At 37.8% G+C, this 23264-nt stretch overlaps 1 protein-coding gene across 1 annotated transcript in view; it reads left to right on the forward strand.

The window, feature by feature from the left end:
* The window catches only part of Bmp5 (bone morphogenetic protein 5), a 124952-nt gene that overhangs the window by 46034 nt on the left and 55654 nt on the right, over positions 1-23264 (forward strand). The window contains exons 2-3 of the mRNA NM_007555.4: positions 6620-6812; positions 18147-18295. Coding sequence (NP_031581.2) covers positions 6620-6812; positions 18147-18295 — 342 coding nt within the window. The remainder of the gene's footprint in view (positions 1-6619; positions 6813-18146; positions 18296-23264) is intronic.

The raw sequence follows: 23264 nt of genomic DNA on the forward strand, positions 1-23264 counted from the left end.
AAAACAAATCGGAATTTTAAAAGATCCATTAACATTCATGAGCTCAAATAAACAATACTATGTGATAGATTTATTGGTAATTCCTCATGATACCATGTGCAATTGCCTACATAGTCCTGTCCATTGGAACACACAGTGTGCACCATCATACAGCACACGAGGGCTTTTTTTTTTTTTTTTTTTTTTTCAATTTGAAACATTCCAGTGACACAAATGGAAGGTAACAGGAGAAGAATGTGTCAAAAAAGTAGAGCCAATATATGATTGTTAGAGAAATGCTCTCTGCTGAGTTTTGATATTAATAAAGGCCGCAGTGCTCTTTTCAAATAAAATGATCATAGGGAAACTGATTGATACAATGGGCTTTAAATGGAATTATATTTCAATACACCGATACAATGGACTGTGTAGTTGTATTTTTTCCTAATAGTTTCAATTTTGCTTCATACAAAATAAATAATATGTATAAGTTTGGGGAATGAAAATTTCTCTATTAGAGCATAGTGTTGTATCATGTGTTCTCCAATTTATTTTGACAAATCTGAGTTTGGCTCCTATGACCTAAGTCCATTGATGTTGGTTATTTTTTAATGTATATTGTCATTAATTAGGAGTTTTTATGTGGCTGGAGCAAGTGGGGCTGGAGTGAGTGGGGCTGGAGCAAGCAGAGGTCCTGAGTTCAATTCCCAGCAATCACATGATGGCTCACAATCATCTATACAGCTACAGTGTACTCATATACATGAAATGAATAAATAAAAATATTTTAAAAAGAGTTTTTATGCTTTTATTATCATGTGTCAATTATACATTAATGATGGGTTTCAGCATGGCATTTTAGTACATGTACATGACATATATGATCAGTCATATTTACCCCATTTTCTCCTAATTGCTTCTCCAACTCTGACTGTTCTCCATCTTCCTCCTGACATTCATGTCCCTCTATCTACTCTTATGTCTTTTAATAAAAGCTTTATTTTATTTTTATGTTTATATGTATGAAATACATATATTACATACATACCTATACTTATGTATGTGTGTGTCTGTGTGAGAGTTTGTGCATGGAAGTAGTGTCTGCAGAGGCCAGAAGAGGTTGCTTGATGCCCTGTAGTTGAAGTTACAGACAATTGTGAGCTATTTAATACAGTTGTAGGAACAGAACTCCATAAAACCCTCAAACACTCTAAACTGCTTAGTCATCTCTTCATCCTTCTTTTATGTCCTTTTTTCTTTCTCCCACCCACCTAATGACTGAATGAGTCTCATCAGGGTACTGAGGTTGCAATAGGAGCAAGGAGCTTAGAGGTAAGAGTTTGTTTACATGAACATAGATATCTCTCCGGTGAAGGAAATGTTTCTCTTGTCACCAACCATCATTTTCTATTTAAACCAGGGAGTGGTAGGGTGCCATGAATCCTCCAGATCCCATGACAGGGTTTCAAAGTGCCCAGTTTTGTGTGAACCTTTGTGTGTTTAAGAGCGAAATAGCCTCACAGCTTATATAGCTCTATTCTGTAGTAAGTTGAAGAAGACAAATAACACAGTGATTGAATTCTTGCAATTCATTGGTGTCCTAGAGGTTCTAAGAAAATGTCTGTGTTCTTTAACATGGTTTCTGTCAATGCAGGAAAGTCCAGGAAGCTGGAATTGAGATGGAAGAGTGGGCAGGGAATAAGATCCAGAAAAGCATGGTGTTCAAAACTGGCCTATGGCAGACACTTATTGGCAAAGAAGAAGCTGGAACCCTAGCTGAGGGGCCAGTATGCAACAGATAGAATACGCTAAGACATAAATGAAAATGACCTATTTAAAAGTTCCAATATTTTATGAACTGGGCCTTTGAGATTCCAAACTTCTTCCAAGCTCCTGCTTGAAGTCTCCTTGGAAGTGTCTTCTTCCTTAGTCAGTTGCCTCTGCTTCTGCTAACACTCACCACCAACAGAAGCATGGCAGAAGTTGGTGTCCCTCCCCCTCCCTGAGCCCTGCCCCTCTCTCTCTATCTTTGTTGTGATCTTACATTCTTTCCGCACCTTCTTTAATATTTCCTGAGCTTTGGAGGGGATTATGTAGATGAAAGAACTCCTTTGCCTCAGCAAAATAGGATTATGGATTTTATAGTTATTTGATCTTTTTGTTCCAGTGAAGCAGATTTTACTAAAAATGATAGGAAAAAGGGTTGAGGAAACACCTTGCATCTAGTTGATTCAACAAGCATGGAAGGAGCAAATGAAAGAAAACATTTAGTATAATACAAATATAAATGCTAACAACAGAAGAAGAATTTCTGAGTTTTGCTCTTGAGTACTTTTTCAAGTTTTCCAAGCCATTTAACATATAATGCATTGTGGTCCATTAAAATGCTTAATATTTACTAAATTGTCACAACACGAAGAAGTAAGACTTTGCCTTTAAGAAGCTAGGAATATTAATTTTGAGAACATTAATTTTATGTATACCTCTGTTTAAAAAAAAAAACTACTTTGGGAACTTTGATTTTTCAAAGGGATCTCATGAAGAGATTAAAGGTATAGAGCAACCCAGCTGGAGAGTTACACATCATTTTAATATTGAAAACAGTTACAATTTAAAATAAAAGTATCCAACAAAATGAGTATCCAACACACATGTAGTGTTGGATGCCTTTTCTTGGATTTCTGAAAGGTGTAGAGTGATGTTTGGAAAACAGACATTTGTTACCACCTAGTTTTCATTATCCAATTTCTTATTTTCAATTTAGAGGTATTAATATTTGCCACATTTCTAGAATTACTCTTTGCAGGAACCTAAATTACCATGCTGGGTTTTTGTGGGCATCATTTGGTGTTGAAGTCCATATAAACAGGTCTTCTTTGGTTGCTAGCTTCAATGTACTCTGGAATTTCAATTGCTGTTCTGATCAGAGAATAGGTTGATTCTGTGTGATATACTTTTAATACAAATTTTATTAAACTCTGAAAGATTGTCTTCTTGAGGGCTAAACAGACTAGATTCCAGAAGAGTAGATGGCTTATTTAACATTAGTACAAATTATCTGCAGTTTGGAAATGCATACTTTAGATTGGATTCTATGAAGGTCACTGTACTGGTTGGTTTTGTGTGTCAACTTGACACAGCTGGAGTTATCACAGAGAAAGGAGCTTCAGTTGAGGAAATGCCTTCATGAGATCCAACTGTAAGGCATTTTCTCAATTAGTGATCAAGGGGGAAAGGCCCCTTGTGGGTGGGACCATCCCTGGGCTGGTAGTCTTGGTTCTATAAGAGAGCAGGCTGAGCAGATCAGGGGAAGCAAGCCAGTAAGTAACATCCCTCCATGGCCTCTGCATCAGCTCCTGCTTTGTGACCTGCTTAAGTTCCAGTCCTGACTTCCTTGGTGATGAACAGCAGTGTGGAAGTGTAAGCCGAATAAACCCTTTCCTCCCCAACTTGCTTCTTGGTCATGATGTTTGTGCAGTAATAGAAACTCTGACTAAGACAGTCACATATTAACTCTCATAGCTAGGATTATGGTATGAGTTTTGACTTAAATCTCAATAAGAAAATTTGATTAATGGTTGTTATAATTCATAATACTAGATATCACCTCTTTGTAGAATGGAGTAAACATATTTGTGAATGTCTCGGTGGGTACTTGTCATCAGGTAGAGAACTACTTACCTAGGGTCTAGGAGAGGGTTACTTTATAAAAAAATTTATTTTTTTATTATGTATACAGCAGTCTCCTGCATGTATGCCTGAAGACCAGAATAGGGCACCAGATCTCATTAAAATGGTTATGAGCCACCATGTGGTTGCTGGGAATTGAACTCAGGACCTCTGGAAGAGCAGCCAATGCTCTTAATCTACAGCCCTGGGATGGGGTTAGTTAGACTTTATATAGAAAAGCAAACATTTAGATGAACTGGGACAGGTAGAGACTTTACATCATTTTATATAAGTTGACTTCCACTTTAGTCACCAAATGAAGCTGAAACAAATTTTGTTTGTTTGTTTTTTTCGAGACAGGGTTTCTCTGTATAGCCCTGGCTGTCCTGGCACTCACTTTGTAGACCAGGCTGGCCTCAAACTCAGAAATCTGCCTCCCTCTGCCTCCCAAGTGCTGGGATTAAAGGCGTGCGCTGCCACCACTGCCCGGCTGAAACAAATTTTTATAAAATTCTTTAGAGTTGTTAATTCAATAATTTATTCCCATACTAATAAAACAGGAAGAAATAGTAGTGTATGCGTGGAGTAGCAGGTGTTGGTCCTGACATTTAGCAACCGTGGATGAAACTTTCGTGTCACTCTTTATTTCCTCCATGTTCAAAACAATGAAAGGCAGCTCTGAGATGAGGTTTTGCACAGCAGGATGTATCAGTTTATGCCAGATAAATGCTGCTTAACTACTGTCAAGGTACAGTGCCACCATCCATTGATTTAAATTATATACAAAAAATAATAATTCAGATAGCTTAGTTTAGTCCTCTCAAAGCATAAGTTGTGGCAAATTTAACATCCAGAAATGCACTTTCAGTGATTAGCCACCCAGTTAACTGGCGTTTTCTGCCATTACAGCTGCCATGTTCTCAGGCAGGAGTGGATAGCCAGAAGGAAGGTGGGGGACACTCTGTCTATTCTATTGCTGGCTAGAAGTATGAATCCAAACAATGTTCTAAGATAGCCTCATTTGCCTCATTTAGAGAAAGTGCTCCTATTTCCTCTGAACATAGGTCTTTATTAGGGATAAGATAATGATATTTTAAAGGAACACGCTTCACTAAATCATATTAAGTAGTGCTAGTTCAAGTCATATAGCTAAAATTCATCATTCCGGTGAGCCCCAGAGCACAGGGATGGCTCTCTCATCCTCTTGTTTTCAGAGGCTAATCATAGTGCCTGAGCTGTAGGTAGGCAGAGGGCCCCTGATTTCCTAAATCACCTACTATGGTTGAAAATAAACATGAGATTCTTTTGAATAACAAAGACCAGGAATGCTATGTGTTTTAGTCATGACTTGCTTCAGAAGTGTCTCTCATCTGGCTTTGGAGCACAAACATTTTGATGCTTCAGTTCCTCAGTGTCATAACTGGATAGCCATGTTCTCCTTTCACCAATTGTAAGCTTTTCTCTGGTTTAGATCCCCAAGTTCTGAATACTTACAACAGTATCAGAATCATGTCAACTAATTCAAAGAAATTTTTGTACCCTAACACAATTTTTTAAATTTATAAGTCTAGCACATGTATGTATGTGCTTGTGTGTGTGTGTGTGTATTTTAAAAACCTTTTTGCAATAAAATTTTAGGAATGAAACAAGTCATTGTAAAATGTTAAAATTACTGTTGATGATAATTATAAAATGCCTTGGATATTGTGTATCATAGCAGTTTTTTTATAATAATGTCTCATATTATCCTAAGTAATTAATATCTTTGAAAACTCAAAAAACCAGAGAAACTAAGCTATTAGGTCACAGTGAATGTTCCTAAATGAATCCTTTATGTAACTAGCTCATTAGGAACTCCATGGTAGCCTCTAGGAAAAACCTGTCAGACAGCACGCACTAAGTCAAATCGTGTTACCATGTATTTGAAATGCATTGCTCTAAATCCTTCAGCATTTTTTTTACTATTCTCAGGAGAGCTATATTTTTTATTTCATTTGGTGGAAGGTAGTTAAAAGAGGAGAGCTGGGTTCTCACTTCACTCTGAGGACAGAGGTCTGAAGATGTTACACTTCGCCAGAGCAAGCATCCATGAAAGAGCCTGAGAATAGAGGAAAGCTATTTCATTCACATAAGTAAGAAAGTAGGTAACTAAGTAAGTAAGTAAATAAATATTAAGTAAATAGATAACTTGCTCTCATATGGGGAAGTCACTGCAGAAGTGGTCTTTCTTGTGGTATACATTGCAGTCAGGTAGAGAAAGCTTTCTGGTACGTTGTCCCACAGAAGAATGAATGTTGTTTAATATATGCTTCATAAAGCTGGAGGAAGGAGTTTTAAGCATTGCTGTAAGGGAATGATCCCCATTAGAGGACATGTATTTCTCCTGATTGAAACCTTAGACAGCATATACCTCCGAATTACACAACTGAAGCATCACATGAATGTAAATTCTGGTTTTATGGCTCAGCTAAAAAATAAATTTGTTTTAAATCAGAAAAAGATCTTGCTTCATTTATTTGCCTACAAAAATGTCACATAATGTCCTGTGTTACAGACCCCCCCCCCCTCCTCCCCTCTTTGCTCTGTGGCTCCCTCTTTCCTCTGACTTCACTCGAAACTCTGGAGGCTTCTGTGTCATCCTTTTTGTTCTTGTATGAAACCTAGGTTCTGATGCTTGATGCATATTGGCAATCACTTTATAACCTTCACTTAAAAAAAATCTTTGGATAGTCTTTCCATTTAGGATCCAGGAATTTGTATAAAACCAGACGGTTATATTGCATTTGAACCAAAAGGCTGTTGGTTTGTGGAATTTCCTTTAACTGGAAACATGTATGAGTCTGTGGTTTTAGTGTTTTCTCAGTTTTATACTATCCTGCTTGTTTTCATTTTTAAAGGCGGAGAATTTATCATTGATTTCCATATTTTATAAGGAGTTAACATTTTCTCTTCATTCCTTTTTTTTTTTCAGTTGAAAGAGACAAGGACTTTTCTCATCAGAGGAGGCATTACAAAGAGTTTCGGTTTGATCTGACCCAGATTCCACATGGAGAAGCAGTGACAGCAGCAGAATTCCGGATTTATAAGGACAAGGGAAACCATCGATTTGAAAATGAAACAATTAAGATCAGCATATATCAGATCATCAAGGAATACACAAACAGGTATCAACTTTATATTGACTATCCTAACAAGGACTGACTTTTAGTAAAAAAGCCATTCATAGCTTATGTAATTTGCAATACATTTTCTTGAATGAAAGGAGATTCTGAGCCAGGTAAAGAACACTAAACAGTAAGAATAAGGAGCTGGTGAAATGGTTCAGCAGTTGAGAGCTCTCAGTCTTGTAGAGGACCATAGTTTGGCTCCTAGCACCTATTTCAGGCAGCCCACAACCACCTTTAACCCTAACTGAATTTCTCTTCTGACTGATATCCTTTAACACCTGATATGCATGCACACACATATATACTGAATAAAAATGTCAAAATATGTCTAAAAATGAAAAGAAATGAATAAGTAAATATTAAGAATCCCTCTAGCCGGGCATGGTGTCGCACACCTTCATCCCAGCACTCGGGAGGCAGAGGCAGGCGGATTTCTGAGTTCGAGGCCAGCCTGGTCTACAAAGTGAGATCCAGGACAGCCAGGGCTATACAGAGAAACCCTGTCTCGAAAAAAATATCCCTCCAACATTTTACAGAATTTTCTACTATTGACCAATCCATGTATGAAATGGCATCATGTCTCTCTCTCTCTCTGTTCTTTCTTCATCTTTGTCTCATTTTGTCAATTTGCCTTTCAGTCAAGAAAATTTGTGTTTTATTATACCTACACAAAATTTCATATAATATTATTTAAATAGATCAGAGTTCTGTAAACCAGAAAGGACTTGTTTGCTAGGCAAAGGGTGGGATATTATACAATTAGTTATGTGTATTTTGAATAAAGATAGTTCTACTTATATTGATTCTGACAGATAACCAGTGCACATCCTTTCTAAAGATATTTGGAAACTGTATGATAATAGATGATAGATCAAAATATTAAGTGCCTGAAAATATCACTGATAATGGATTGATGCAAATGAAGAAGCAAGTATGAACTATAGTTCATAAACATGTTCTCTGACCTTTAATCTAACACAGAAATGTTTTAGTTAGTCATCTTTGTGATGATTAGCTATCTTTTTTTATTAGATATTTTCTTCGTTTGCATTTCAAATGCTATCCCCTTTCCTAGTTTCCTCTCTGAAAGTCCCCTATACCCTCTCCCCTGCCCTGATCCCTAACCCACCCACTCTCGCTTCCTGGTCCTGGCATTCCCCTGTACTGGGACATAGAATCTTTGCAAGACCAAGGGCCTCTCCTCCCATTGATGGCCGACTAGGTCATCCTCTGATACATATGCAACTAGAGACACAAGCTCTAGGGGGCACTGTGTAGTTCATATTGTTGTTCCTCCTATAGGGTTGCAGACCCTTTTAGCTCCTCGGGTACTTTCTCTAGCTCCTTCATTGGGGGCCCTGTGTTCCATCCAATAGATGACTGTGAGAATCCACTTCTGTATTTGCCAGGCACTGGCATAGCCTCACCAGAGATAGTGATTAGCTGTTTTTGTTGAAGAGTTGACATGTTATAGCCAGACGCTCTTCATCTGCCAGTAGCTTCCATTCAGGAGATCAGAACTTTCTCATGGGGGACTTCTGTGTCCTTTGGTAAATACTTAAGGTTCTATGTGTAGTCACTCTTTACCTTCATAACTCTTTATAGTTTTCTAGTGTTTAGGTTTTTCTTGATGTTCTAATTGTTATAGTTTCCCAAAGAACAATTTATTAGTCTCTCACAATACTCAATGAAGATAAAAAATTGAAGTCAAATACCTTTGACAACCTGTAGAATGCTCATGATGCTAAACAGAAAGTCACATTGGTTAAAAAGGTCTCAAAGGTAAAGAAAAAATTGTTTTAGCTGGCCTTCTTCAGAATTATTTTTTAACTGAGTTTTAGATGTGTAGCACTTATTAGTATCCCATGGAACAGCGATTAAGGAGGATCATTTTAATAAAATTTGCTCTATATACTGCTATTATAAGAGAACTAATAAGAAGTCAGAAAGATCTGTGTTATTTTCTTAATAGTAGTTGTTGGCCACAGGTGAGTTATATTTTTAAAAACTCTGACTGTAGTGGTGTTTTTTACCATTAATTTTTATTGTTGTTCTTAAAGTTAAAATGTCTTGTATGTAGCCCAGGCTAGTTTAGAACTTATAGAATCTATGTCTCTGCCTATCAAATGATGGAATTTCAAGTGTGACCCATAAAGTCTACTAGTGGTTCTACTTATAAAATAGAGGCACAATACTTGTGCATGTAATGAGTCCTATAAAACATCTGTTTGGCATGAAATAATGGTATTCCTTTCAAAGCTAAGTGATAATTGAAAATCATATTTTGAACATTACTTAATATTTCTCAACTCTAATTTTATTTTACTTATAACTATCTTTTCTACAGTGGAAGGAAGGATGTTGTAAACATTTCTTTTTATTCCTGGTTCTACTAAGTTGTTTGATCTGAATTAATATTTTGACATCACTATTATTTATGATGAGGAGTCTGGTGTATTTTAATGGACATTAAGTTGTTCTTGGTTATTTAACATTTCATGTCTTTTTCAGAAGAATGTTTGATACATCTGGCCTTCCTCATTCTGAATCTTTTGACTGACTCTAAATATAAAATTTTATATTGACCCAAATAAAAAGACACCTTTTTCAGGTCTTGTTATAGTTTTGAGGTTAAATGTTCCTTAAAGACCTGTTTGTTACAGGTGTAACAAACAGAAGGGGACTGTTGAGGTTCTCTGGGTGCTGCAGGACTCTAAGAGGTGATAGGAGCTTTGTCAGAGATCCTTATTCAACTGTGGGGATACGGCTTCCAAAGTTGAAACTTTTACTCAATGTTTGTCCATGCATCACCTCATGATTGATGGATCCTTTGTTCAGTCACAAAACCCTACCACAATGCATTTCTCCCTACAAGGCTTCAGTGGTATTTATTGGGCTACTTGATCAGGACTGGGATTGATAAAATCACAAGTCCAAATCACTCTTTTCCATTTATATGTTTATTATTTTAAACATTTCATTTGTAGTAATGGAAAGTTGAACAATTAAGCCCATAATTCTTTGTGCTTACGATATTTTTGTACACACATATGAAAGAGAAAGAGGAAGAGAGAAAAAGAAAGGTATAGAGAAAGAGAAAGGGGTAGAGGGGAAAAACTTTATACTACATATATGCTAAGTAGAATTCCCAGCTGCTCCTGAGTGAGGATGAATGTCAAAATACTAGGATTTAAAAATGTTTCTCTTATATTTCTTAAGCTATGGAAGGAATTTTCCCCAATGAAAATTAGAACTAATATTTTCTCTTTATTTATTTTATTGAATTTTTTTCATGCTAATTTAACTTTAATTCTGTGAGACAGGAATCAAGGTTAAAAAAAAAAGACCACATTCCACAGTGTATGATCAGTTAAAAGAGAAAGAATTGCAATACAAAAAGTAATTTTAAGATTTAAATAAATCTTCAAAATCATTTGCTGTATGCAGTTTGTCATATATATGCACATATGAATATATACCTGCTGCTCCTTAACTAAAATAGAGGTAGGAAAAGAAAATAGTTTTCTTATATTTTCAAAATGTATGTCACATCTCAAAGCTTTTAGTACCAGAATTGTAAAATTTTTCAGAAAGATTTATTTATTTATTTATTTATTTTATGTATGAGAGTACACTATCATTGTCTTCAGACACACCAGACGAAGGCATCAGATCCTATTACAGATGGTTGCAAGCCACCAGGTGGTTGCTGGGAATTGAACTCAGGACTTCTAAAAGAGCAACCAGTGCACTTAACCAGTGAGCCATCTCTCTAGCCTCAGAACTGTAAATTTTTAATGTATTTTCAGGAAACTTCAGAAGCAGTTGAGGTTCTTATAGATTGTACTTTTTGGTTCAGTACTTTTAATAGCACATATGCATTATCTCATATGGGAGCTCTCTGTTTGTAAGGTCCTGCCTTCATGTGCATGTGTGTGGGGAAACTTTGCTATCACTTTGTCTGATGTTTGGGTGTTTCACTTAAGAGACCTCAGCTGATCGATTAGCCAGCTAGCTTGTGAATCCTCTAACAGTGTTAACCACACTGAAAAGTGGATAGAGCCATAATGCCATCTACTTTCCCACTTGTTTCGTCTATGTAACCTACAACTCTTTACATTCTAGATTTTACTCCTACCATCTCTTACATTCCTGATTTATGCTTATGCACATTTAAATGCGTGCAATTTAAAGAAGTGTTCTGATAGGTATCCAAGTCTTTATTTTTCCTGCTAAAGAGGTAACACATTTTTCTATCATTTCATTTATTTTAATCGTTTTATATAAAACCAACAACTCCAAATCTCATACAGAACGCACCGCTCTTCAGTCACACCTCATATATTGACATTATTGAGAAATGAGGTTTCCACACTATTAAATTTTCCAGCTCATGCAGCTGAGCGCCACACGCACGCTTTTGTTGAGCAAGCACAGAGGGCCTAAGGCCGAGTAAATAAGATCTCAAAAGCTCATAGCCTGGGGGACATGGGATGTAGACAGCTTGCCTCACACAGACTTTAATAACAATAATACAATGTGCTAAGAACTATGATGTAAGTATGCACTAAGTGATGTGGAAATGTGAATGAAGGGAAATGAGTTCTTCACGTGGGTGGGGGACCGGTTTCAGGGGAGGGCTCTGGGACTTATCATTCAGGGTGGATAGGAACTTTCTAGAGGCAGAGGAAGGGTTGGATTTTAACTTTAAAATACTATACATTAAAATGTTAAAATACCTAAAATGTTATTAATTAAATCATATTATACAAACAAACTGATCAACAGCCACAAAGGTTGTGATGTACATTTAACAGACACATGTGTCTGATGCTGTACTAAAGTGTTACATTTGAATTAAAAATTACACACACACACACACACACACCACACACATCACACACACCACACACACACACACACACACACACACACACACACACACACACACACACACACACACACTTACACACACACACACACACACACACACACACACACACACACTTACACACACACACACACACACACACACACACACACACACACACACATGCGTGCGCGAGCCTTTTAGGAGTCTGATGCTCTATGGGCATACATTTCTGGACTCCACTGCACAAACATTTTAGGCTAGACTGCCCAAGGTCATTAGCTGCCTTCACTCCTTGGTGTATTTAGCTCTGCTGTCATCATTTCAGTCCATAGTCAGCTTCCCGTTTACACCATCTCTCCCCCTTTGTGCTTCTTTAAGACTTGGGATTCTTCTGTGGACATTCTTCCAAATAAATGTGTGTTGACAGCTTCTACACTGGAAGATTTCCTGGCCTCATGAGACTTGCAGAGCAGAGGAGGACTCTGGAAGGGGGCGGAGTTGATTCTGCTAGTGCAAGGCAGCAGTCAAGCACAGCCTACATTTCTTGGTATACAGGGATCAAGCTTTATTCTATCACTGGTTCTCAACTGGGGCCCCACAGCTCCCTAGGGAACATTTGTCAATGTCTGAATGTATTTTTGGTTGTCACATTGACGGGGATGGTGTGGGATTTGGGTGTATACTACAGGCATTGAATGTGTGGTTATGCTGAGTGTGTATAGTGCGTCCTACTAAACCTTCTAAAAGACACCAGGCATCTCCTTTAACCAACAAAGAATAACCTGATCCCAAGTGCTGATTTTTAAAATATGACACAGAATCAGATATTCTGGAATACTGATACTCATGTTTTTCAGAATTTTAGAAGTCCGTGTTTGTTTTGTATGAAATAGTAAGGGTCATCTAAAAACATCTAAAAACAGCACACAATCTAAACTTTACCTTTTTTCTACATATTACTTTTATTTTTAATATTATAACATAATTAGATCACTGCCCCTTCCATTTCCTCTCTTCAAGCCCTTTCATATCTTCCTCCTGCTTTGTTTCAAGTTCATGGCATTTTTCATTGTTGTTATATGCATATATGTATATATAGCATACGCACATATAAGTTGTATTTAGGAATATATATTATATCTATTATAATATAAAATTTAAATATATAAAAGTATACAACAGTTTATATATAAATATATGTATAATATATAGTTATATATAATAAGTTTCTAAGTACAACCTACTACAGATATCTATATATACAGTCTATGTATGTATGTATGTATGTATGTATGTATGTATGTATGTATGTATCTATCTATCTATCTATCTATCTATCTATCTATCTATCTATCTATCTATCTATCTATCTATTCCTGTATACAACCTGCTCAGTGAGTTTAATGTTACCTGTGTGTATGCTTTCAGGGCTGACTATTTGGTATTGGATAACCACCTGTGATGCTTTCCTCCAGGAAAACTATCTCTCCCACCTTTCGCTTATCTAGTTGTCCATTCTTTGTGTAGGGTTGAGGTCTCTGGGGTTTCCCCATCCTCTTTGGCACATCCATTTGTGCCATCATTGTTTGGCTCATGTTTAAGCAGTCAGATAGGTGAGTCTTTGTGGATATAGCTTCTGCCATTACAACATCTCATGGCAAACTCCATGATCCTCTTGCAATCTCTGTATGCACTCTCTTCTGCTGGGCTCCCTGAGTGTCTGGTAGATGTATCCACTGGGGACTGGGCAAACTTTAAGACAGCGTTTAGAAACTATAATTTATTATTGTGATATGTTTAGCTAGTGAGCTCAGTACCAGATTAATTCCTCAGGAGTGTGGTGGCAATATTTATGTGATGAGACAGACGAGGAATTTTTGTTTGGTAACTGATTATATCACTAATTTTGAGTTCCTGACCCAGTAATTTCCTTCCCATATAAGCCATGATATGAATGTCATGTAAGTAAATTATTTTCCTAGAATTTATAAGTTATTCAAAGAAAAAAATCAAGAGAGATGATGAAAGAGTTTCAATTTGAGAAAGCCTGGGCAGTGTGGAGATGTGACTGTGCCTTGTAGAGATGAAGTAGAATGGCAAATGTCCTAGCAGTTTCTCCAAGCTCTTCTTGGCCACATTCTGTTTTAATATAAAATGTCCCTTATAGGCTCACATGTTTGAATATTTGTCTTCCAGCTGATAGAGTTGTTTTGTTAGAATATGAAATCTTTATTCTACAAGTTTCTTTTGATCAGTGTTTTATCTCTGAAATGGAAACTCTAACAAAGACGCAGAGGATCCAAAGCATCTTACATTCCTGCTTTAGGTTGTGGGAAAATTATCAGTGTGAAATGTGTGTCAGTTGCACTGAGAAGGAAGCAAGAAAACACATTATCCACAAGTATGTCATACAGCACCTTTCATAGAACTATGCAGAAAAATGCAAATGGAGATGCTGTCCATTGCAAGGTCAAAAGAGTATATAAATAAAAGCAGTAAAAATGTTACTGTACTTGTTGGTTTATGATCAAAAGTAAGCATATTAGCTAATCCTCTGCCTCTTGACAAGTGATTTTATTCATAAAGAAGTTTTGTATTTGAACTTCAAGTGTAGTGCTATGGAGACATAACAGTACATGCTGGTTTTAAAGGAGATCCAATATTGTCTAACCAAGATTTTCTTGTGTTAACATAGTAAACGCTTTGTCTTATGAATATGTATTTAAATGCACTGTATAAGCAACATTATTTATCATTTAATGGAGAACCTCTCCTACTTGCTTCCGTTTTCCCTTAGTCCCCCCAAATCACACTCCAATCCTTTCACTTTCTCATTCATTTCTCAGCCATTGCAGTTAGATTTCTAAACCTCTACTGTTGCCTGTCATCCACTGATAGCCTCACTGCCCAAGGATCTCATAGGCTTTCTTTCTCCCTGTTTTCCTCAGTACTTTATATTAGTGAACTCTCTGTTTCATGTGGGGAGTCTTCCAATTCAATGAGTGTATGGATTCCTTGAAGTGGCTATAGCAAACTACTAACAGTGTGGGTACCTTAAAACAATAAGATTTTATTTTCTTCCAGTCAAAGTACTGGCGCATTGCCAGAGCTCTTGACTAGCATGCATGAGGTCCTAAGTTCGATCCTTAGGAACAACAGTCAAATGTAACAGGTTTATTGTGTACTGTTCATGGGAAATGATAAGGCTTTTAAAAACTATTCTTGGTGATAAAAGTTCTTTGTAGAGAAATTTTATAACACACAGGAATTCACACCTAATTTCCTGTAGACTTAGAGCGGGTTTATTTTAAGTTACAATTGTGAATAGAATTGCATGCATGGCCAGGCAGTGGTGGTGCACACCTTTAATCCCAGCACTTGGGAGGCAGAGGCAGGTGGATTTCTGAGTCGAGGGCCAGCCTGGTCTACAGAGTGAGTTCCAGGACAGCCAGGGCTACACAGAGAAACCCTGTCTTGAAAAAAAAAGAAAAAGGATTGCACGCTTGAATGAACTCATAGAATGGCTGCTACTGTGTTCATTGGCAATATAATTTATTACCCTAAAACAAATTTTATTGTCTGGAGGTAATGTGCAAGTTTTTATATAAATAGAAAAAGGAGAAACAAAAGAAATAATTAGAATAAAACAGTTTTGTTCAAGAATAGGAAACCATGTTGGTACCTATGAAATCAGTTGACTATCTGAACCCTTCCAAGGTGAACTAGAATGCATAGTTTTTTGATACCACCCTTTTTTGATTTGTCGTCTGGTGCATTGCAATTTGTCACAGAAATGCAGACATTTAAAGCTTGCACAAGTCTGTGGCATGGTTTCCCTCTAAAGGTATGCATTAAATCTATTGTTAGTAGCAAAGAGGGACACATTAGAAAGATTTGTGTCTTGACCTTAGATATTTTTTCTCTTATGGAATGATGATGTAATACAGTTTTAAAATAATAGAAAATATCACCTAAATGGTTACCTGAAGAACTTCGTTGATGTAACCTATCAAAATGATCCCTTTGTGGGCTCTGGGGAGACATCATTATTGGTAAACTGTTTGCCACTTAAGCCTGAAGACTTGAGTTTGTACCTTCACACCCATGCCAAAGAATAAAAATAAAAAACAGGGTGAGGTGATGCACAGCAGCAATCTCAGTGATGAGGGGCAGGAGCGGGAGCAGCCCTGGACCACCCTGGACCACCCTGGACAACCCTGGACCACCCTGGCCAGCACCTTAGAATAAGTGATCTCTGGGCTCAGGAGAGATCCCATCTCAGAAAGCAACATAGAGAGTGATTGAGGAAAGTATGTCATATCAAATTTTGGCCTCTAAATGCATGCACATACACTTACATGGACATATGTATGTGAACACGTGCACATACATACACTTTACATCCAAAGCTACCTCTTTTTCAAAAATTTTTTATTAGATGTTTTCTTCATTTACATTTCAAATACTATTCCCAAAGTCTCCTATATTCTCTCCCACCCTGCTCCCCAACCCACCCACTCCTGCTTTCTTTGGTCCTAGAATTCCTCTGTACTGGGGCATATGATCTTCGCAAGACCAAGAGCCTCTCCTCCCATTGATGGCCGACTAGACCATCTTCTGATCCATATGCAACTAAAGACATAGCTCTTGAGGGGGGGTACTGGGTAGTTCATAATGTTGTTCCACCTATAGGGTTGCAGACCCCTTTAGCTCCTTGAGTGCTTTCTCTAGCTCCTCCATTGGGGGCCCTGTGTTCCATCCAATAGATAACTGTGAGCATCCACTTCTGTGTTTGCCAGGCACTTTTTTTAATCTCTTGTTTTTCTAGTGTGTTAATGATTGGGGCCATCATCTTTGAAGAAATGATTAGGAAACTATATCATATTTAAAAAAGGAGCAATCTTGAGAGCTATGTAGCCTTTGAGTCTTTTCAAAGATACTGTGATTTGCATTTAAGTAGTGAGCAGAGTGGTTAGTTTACAAGAATACAACTTCAGAGATGATTATCAAATACCTTAAAACTATGAGGAATCCTATTTTTTAAAAATATTTTACATATTCTATATATTTGGTGGCTTTCCCAAGTTAGGAAAAGAAAACAATTGATTGATGTTGTCGATTATAAATGAATGCAGTGGGTCCTGAAAACTTGTGTATGATATGAATCTTCCTGCCTTGCACTTCCTGCTCATCATAAGTCTGTAATATGTCAAACTACATCCTGCATCAGACTTCAGCATGTCTTCAGCCTTTCTCTGCTAAGCACTTTGAATACTTATAGTGCCATATTTGCTAACTAGGTGATTTGATTGTCCTATTCACTTACTTTAATTTCTCTGAAGGCTCAGTGAGTAGTATAAATCAAGTAAAATTGACAAAGTGACTATGGAGTGCCTCAAATATTGATTTTGAGTTTCACTTTCATTTTTGTCAGAAATACTTCAATTTTTGATCTTTCTAAATCTGTGTATTAGTTATTCAAAATTTCTATATTTTAGAAACATCTTTGAGGAGACATTTTGGAGTTCATTACAGCATAGCTTTACTCTTCCCTCTATATAATATGCTCTTTAATAATAAGATTCAAAACAGTAAAAAAGTTCATTTAAAAATGATACTAGTGATTTTTTTTATGTTGGCAGAGTTTCAGTATTTTACAATGCATTTCTGCAGTAGCAGAAGGAGAACATGTGTAACCATTCTCTGTGATTTAACAAACATACGTTCATAAACTTAATAGCACAATTAAGATCGACATGTATTTTTAAATGTTAATAATCATGACATTATTCAGATCGTTCAAGTGCACATGCATTCCTGTTCACTGCCATGATTGTTCCAAGGGAACATGGACTCACAGGGGAAGGACACGCGTTGTCACTGTGGGTTGTGTCTCTCCACTCACGAGGCTTTGCCTCTTCATGCAGTGGTACACTTAAAGACTCCTTCTGGACCTAACTATCCACAAAACTATTATATGAAAAATATAAAGTATAAATCAATTATCCCAAAACAGACGCTGACACCTCCCCTGCCTGTGCTCCTCCGAGAGTCCGCGTTCATCCAAATTGGAGCAGCTACTTTCATTTCTGCCTCAATTCATTTTAATTCTTTTCCTTTTCTTTTTTTCTTTTTTGTTAAGGGGTATGTACTTACAGATGTTTGTTGGAGGGAGCCCTGATGACCAGGAACCAAATTAAGATCATTAAGTTAGCATGAAATGACAATGAGAAACAGAAAGATAGAAATGACTCTCAGATAGTCTTAATAAGTCCTGGGTTTGGGTTGGGAGGTAGGCAATGGATGTCTCACCGCTTGCCACTGGAGTCACCCGTTTCCTTGTTCTTTAATTAACTCCTGTTACTTTTAAAGTGCTTTTTAAAATATTTTCACTTTCATATAAGAAATTATGACCTTCGTTCAAACCTTTAATTTATTTTTCATTCCTCTCTCCCTAGGGATGCAGATCTTTTTCTGCTAGATACGAGGAAGACACAAGCTTTAGATGTGGGCTGGCTTGTCTTTGATATCACTGTGACCAGCAACCACTGGGTGATTAATCCACAGAACAATTTGGGCTTACAGCTCTGTGCAGAGACGGGGGATGGTAAGTCCTGATCTGAATGCTTTTAATGAGGCTTTGCTGAGACCCATGGCTTTTTGTATTATTTAATAGAACCTTTATTATTTATGTCCAAGGCAACACATTCCTTAGGATAATGCAAAATATCCATAAATCAGCACATAGAGTTGTATTTAATTTAATTCATGTATTCTATACATGAATTGCCTAGCTTTGAGCAGGGGTGGGGAACATAGGTACCACTTCTGCTCTTAGGAACATTTTCAACCTGTTGTTAAAGCTGCATATAGAAACTAGCAAAACTACTGCAATATAACATGGAAAGTGTGTGGACCTATGGCTTTGTTGTGGTTCTTGGGGACACACACACATTTTTATCCAAACATATATCTTAAAAAGAAAAAAGTCTATTGGATATTTTCAGGCAACAGAAGGACTGGCAATAAATAATACAAGGAAGGAGATAGGATACTGATGGAGCAAGGGTCAGGAAAAAAATCACACAGTGCAATCTCAGGGGCTTGTTAACACACTGTGATATTTTGTCAAATACAATCGTTCTAGTATCAACCATGGAAGGGGTCACTTTAGGAATCTCAGACAAAATTCTAATTCTTCTGCACTCAAGTGTTCACTGAGGACCTACTTTGTGCTGTGTACTTCGATGCCAGAGATACAGTGGCAGTAAGCAAATGCAGAAGTGGCTTCCTGAAGTTTGTCAAGTGTGAGACCCAAAGTAATGGCCACATGGTGATGTTACTGAGCCTGCTATGGTGTGGGGGAAGAATATAGTGAGTGGAACTGAGCAGTACTCCAAAAGACAAGGAAGACACGATTAGTGGTAGATGTTGTAGGGATGCACTTTTCAGACAAATGGAATAGCCTCTGTAAACTATATAGAAAGAACATTGGCACAATCAAATAAGGGCAGGGAGGCTTAAGCCCTTTGTTTCAGAACCTTGTCAGCCCTTGATCACACAGAGTCCAAACATTCTCATTTAAACCTATACTTTTAGGCCACAAATTATATTTGTCATAATAAGAAGGTAGAACATAATTATTCAAAAGCATGTTAGTTTGTTTTAAAGTTTTTAAATATTTCAAAATACACTTTGTGGGTATCTGTTATCTCATGCCCTACATCCTTCTCGTGTTACACGTAGGTTCAGAAAGCGTGGGGTTCAAAGTCCTTACTGAGCAGACGATAGCCTTATTTAAGCTTCACTATCCATAATTTCTCCCAAAAATCAGGATCAGGACATTGCATCTAGAATGTGACTCACTTAGCTTTTCTCGCTGTAGTACTCTCTCGCCATAATAGACTGCACACTTAAACCCAATTAGTGTCTGTCTGGAGTCTCTCAACAGACGTAGCATCTGCATGTGCTAAGATTTCCTGGTGATTCTGTTTCTCCCATAACCAGGTTCATAGACTGTCTGTGACACCATAAACAATGTGTGACTCCAAGGAATGAGAGGTCAGTCACAAATTAAATATGTCACGAGGTTCATCAAGTGAATGTCTCATGTGCCCCCAAATCCTGATCTAAAAAAAAAATCAGTTCTCATTGAAAGTATTATTAGATAAAGTCTTGGACTCTTCTGCCCCCAAGTGAAAACTCTTCCACAGATTTTTTCATTTGTGATACTGAATTAAAAAATGTTGTAAGCAATTCAATTAGGTTGCATTGTAGGATGTTTTCTACGTATGGACTTGAAATTATTGTTGGGAATCATCAAGTTTAAGTGTCATAACTGTAAACTGAGGAAAATATACTTAAATGAGTTTCCAACAATCCTCCCAGTCTTAGACTGCTGTACACTTATGGTCAGACTGGGAGATCAGCTTTGTGGGGGTGGAGTCAATTGTTTCTTCCTTGGTATGTGGCCCCAAAGGAGAAGAAATTAAATTAGTGGCGTGTACTTATCCCAGTATTCTCCCAAGGGACACGCCTGAAATGTCTAACTAAACAAATCAAGAATCTATGAAACATGATCAGCCTGTTTGTTTCCTTTAATTCCTTCCCCTCCTCACACTGTACACACATTTTCTGTACGTTTGCTCTCCCCTCCACCTTCCCCCACTCTTGCCTATTTCTGTCACTATCCAATTTAATTTCATTTTACTGATGATTTCTTTTCTCTCCAAGAATTTTACTTATTTATTTATTTATTTATTTATTTATTTATTCATTCATTCATTCATTCATTCACTTTACATCCTGATCACAGCACCCCTCCCAGCACCCTCCCTTCACATCCCCTTCTCTATGCCACCCTTCTCCTCTGAGAAGGGGTGGGGGGCTTCCTCTTAGAATCACCTCACCCAGGCACATCGAGTCTCTGCAGGACTAGGCACATCCTCTCCCACTAAGGCTGGACAAGGCCTCCCAGTTTGGGAAACAGGATCCATAGACAGGCAACAGATTCAGAAAAAGCCCCCATTCCAGCTCTTGGGGGACATTCATGAAGACCAAGCTGCACATCTGCTATTTATGTTCGGGGGGCCTAGGTCCAGCCCATGCTTGCTCTTTGGTTGGTGGTTTAGTCTCTGGGACACCCCTTGAGTCTAGGTTAGTTGACATTGTTGGTCTTCTTGTGGAGTACCTGTCCTCTTCAGGTCCCCCAACCCTTCCTTCCTCCAACTCTTCCCTAGCTCATTTTAATGCTTGGTTTTAGGTGTCTGCATCTGTTTCCATTGGCTACTAGGCAGAGCTCTCAGAGGACAGTTATGTTAGGCTCCTGTCTGCAATGACAGTACAGTATCAGGGATTATACAGGGATTATCAGTATACAGTGTCAGGGATTGGTTCTCGCCTTTATATATTGACCTTATAATTGTCCCTGATTTATTTCTCTTATGTTTTATGAGTAATTACGTCTTAAAACTATTATAGTATTCATCATTTGAGCCTAAAATAAACTAGCACTAACCTGTTTTCAAATACTTCAAACTTTTAGAATTTAAGTTTAGGTTTGGATCCTACCTTTTGTGCTTTTCAAAATTTCTGAAGTAGTCAATTGTGAAAATATTAAAATAGTCAAGTGTGCCAGGCTAGCTTCCCTTTTGTGCTCAAGCAGTTTTTAAAGCAAGATTTTTAAGATAGTAAAAGCCAGAAAAGGAAGATTTATTAAATGTGGCCACAGTGGCAAGAGGGACAAAGACTGACCCCTGGCCACTTCAGCCTATCTTTAGGGTCTTGACATGAGGATAAGGTATAATTTGGAAACAAGAGATACACTTGACAAAGCAGTGTGGTCACCTGCCCAGCACTGTCTCACAGCCAAGTTTCTTTTTCGAAGTTATTCTTTACTTCAAGATCATCTGATAAATCCCTTCTCTGGCTTCAATGCTTCTTCCTTCAGCTGGAAGATTTTTTTTTTAAAATTCTCATTTCTCATTGTCCTTTCTTTTAAGAGTATTACAGCCAAAGAGGGGAGCAAAATAGCCTCTTTAGATTTAGATCATAGACTCATGCCCAACATGACTTCATGTCAGTTCTAGTAACTTCCTTCCTTGTGTCTGATCAGTATGCACAAAGACTTAGCAAGAATTAACTCTCTGGTAGCTTCTTTTCTATAGTTCCCCATAGTTGGGACCAGATTTGATCTTAACCAGGAGTGAGGCATACATGGCCTTGGGAGACTGAGGACCCTCCAGGTACCTTAGTTTTAATCACTGCATCCTCATAGCAAATTTACACATGCCATTATTCTCTGATAAACAGCAATGACCAGACATTCCAGCTCCTTGCATTCTTGCTCAGTCCGAATGAAGGTGTGTGTTCTCAAGGCTCTCAATCAAGTTTCTTTCATCCTCTCCTGCAGAGAAAAGTGAAAAACAAGATATTCAAACAGCCAACAGACCACTTTTTATTTGCAACATTGGATTGTGAATATACTTTTAAAGTAAAGTCCTATGTTTTGTTGAGGTCTGGCCTTTGTATCCCACTGTATCAAATATATTAGGTGCCCGATGAGATGTTCATCATCTTATCCTCCTGCCTCCACTTCTTGCACGTTGGGATTACACACGTGAGTCACTCTTCCAGATATATGTGGTGTTGGGTTAGAGTTCAGGCTTTCCTGCGTGCTAGACAATCACTGGCTGGCATCTACATTCCTGGATTTGGGGTGGGATCTTAAAAAACAGAGGTGGGGAGAGAGAGGGAGAGGGGGAGGGGGAGGAGAAGGGGAGAGAGAGGGGGGGAGTAGGGAGTGGGGAAGAGAAAATATTTTGGGGCTGTGAGGAGTAGTCATGGAAACTGGAGGGGTAGTTGATTCCTGGAAGAGGAAATGATATTAGTAAATAAAGAGAATGGCAGTGATGGTGGCTTTGGGGAAAGTTAACCATCTAGAATTGGGCAGAACAACTTTCATGTATAACATGACTGCAGGCACTATTAAGAAAGTGAACAGAATCACTGAAGGAGAATGGAATCTGAGTTAAGTATAGTATACTCTTGCAACTAGATCATGAGTCATAGGAAATTACAGTTGTTGCTTTGATCAACCACAGGAACTTATCTGTGATTGTGTGTTTGAGTGAATGTCAGTTTCATGGTGTCAGGAATTGTGCATCTCTCATTTACAGTTGGTTCTACTGTGCTTGGCACAGTGCAGGACACATGCATTAAAACAAAACAAAACAAAACAAAACAAAACAAAACAAAACAAAACAAAACAAAACTGTCTTGAGGGACAGTGAAGTGACTCAGTGGGTAAAGTCACCTTATGCCAGACCTGATGACCTGACTTCACTCCCCAAGGCCCCGTGCAGTAGAAGGAATGAACTGATTCTTGCAAGCTGTCCTTCACCTTCTATGAGTGCATCATGATATTCACAGACCTCCCCCAACATATACATATGCACCCAAATGTAAGTGAATAAAATGTAATATGCTATACTTAAAAAACTATCCTGAAAATTAAATAAGGCCTTTGTATCCCACATGTCAACAAGAGCAAACCACAGTCCAGTGGTTAAATAGCT

Source organism: Mus musculus, chromosome 9 (genome assembly GCF_000001635.26).
Source record: "Mus musculus strain C57BL/6J chromosome 9, GRCm38.p6 C57BL/6J".
Taxonomy (NCBI): domain Eukaryota; kingdom Metazoa; phylum Chordata; class Mammalia; order Rodentia; family Muridae; genus Mus; species Mus musculus.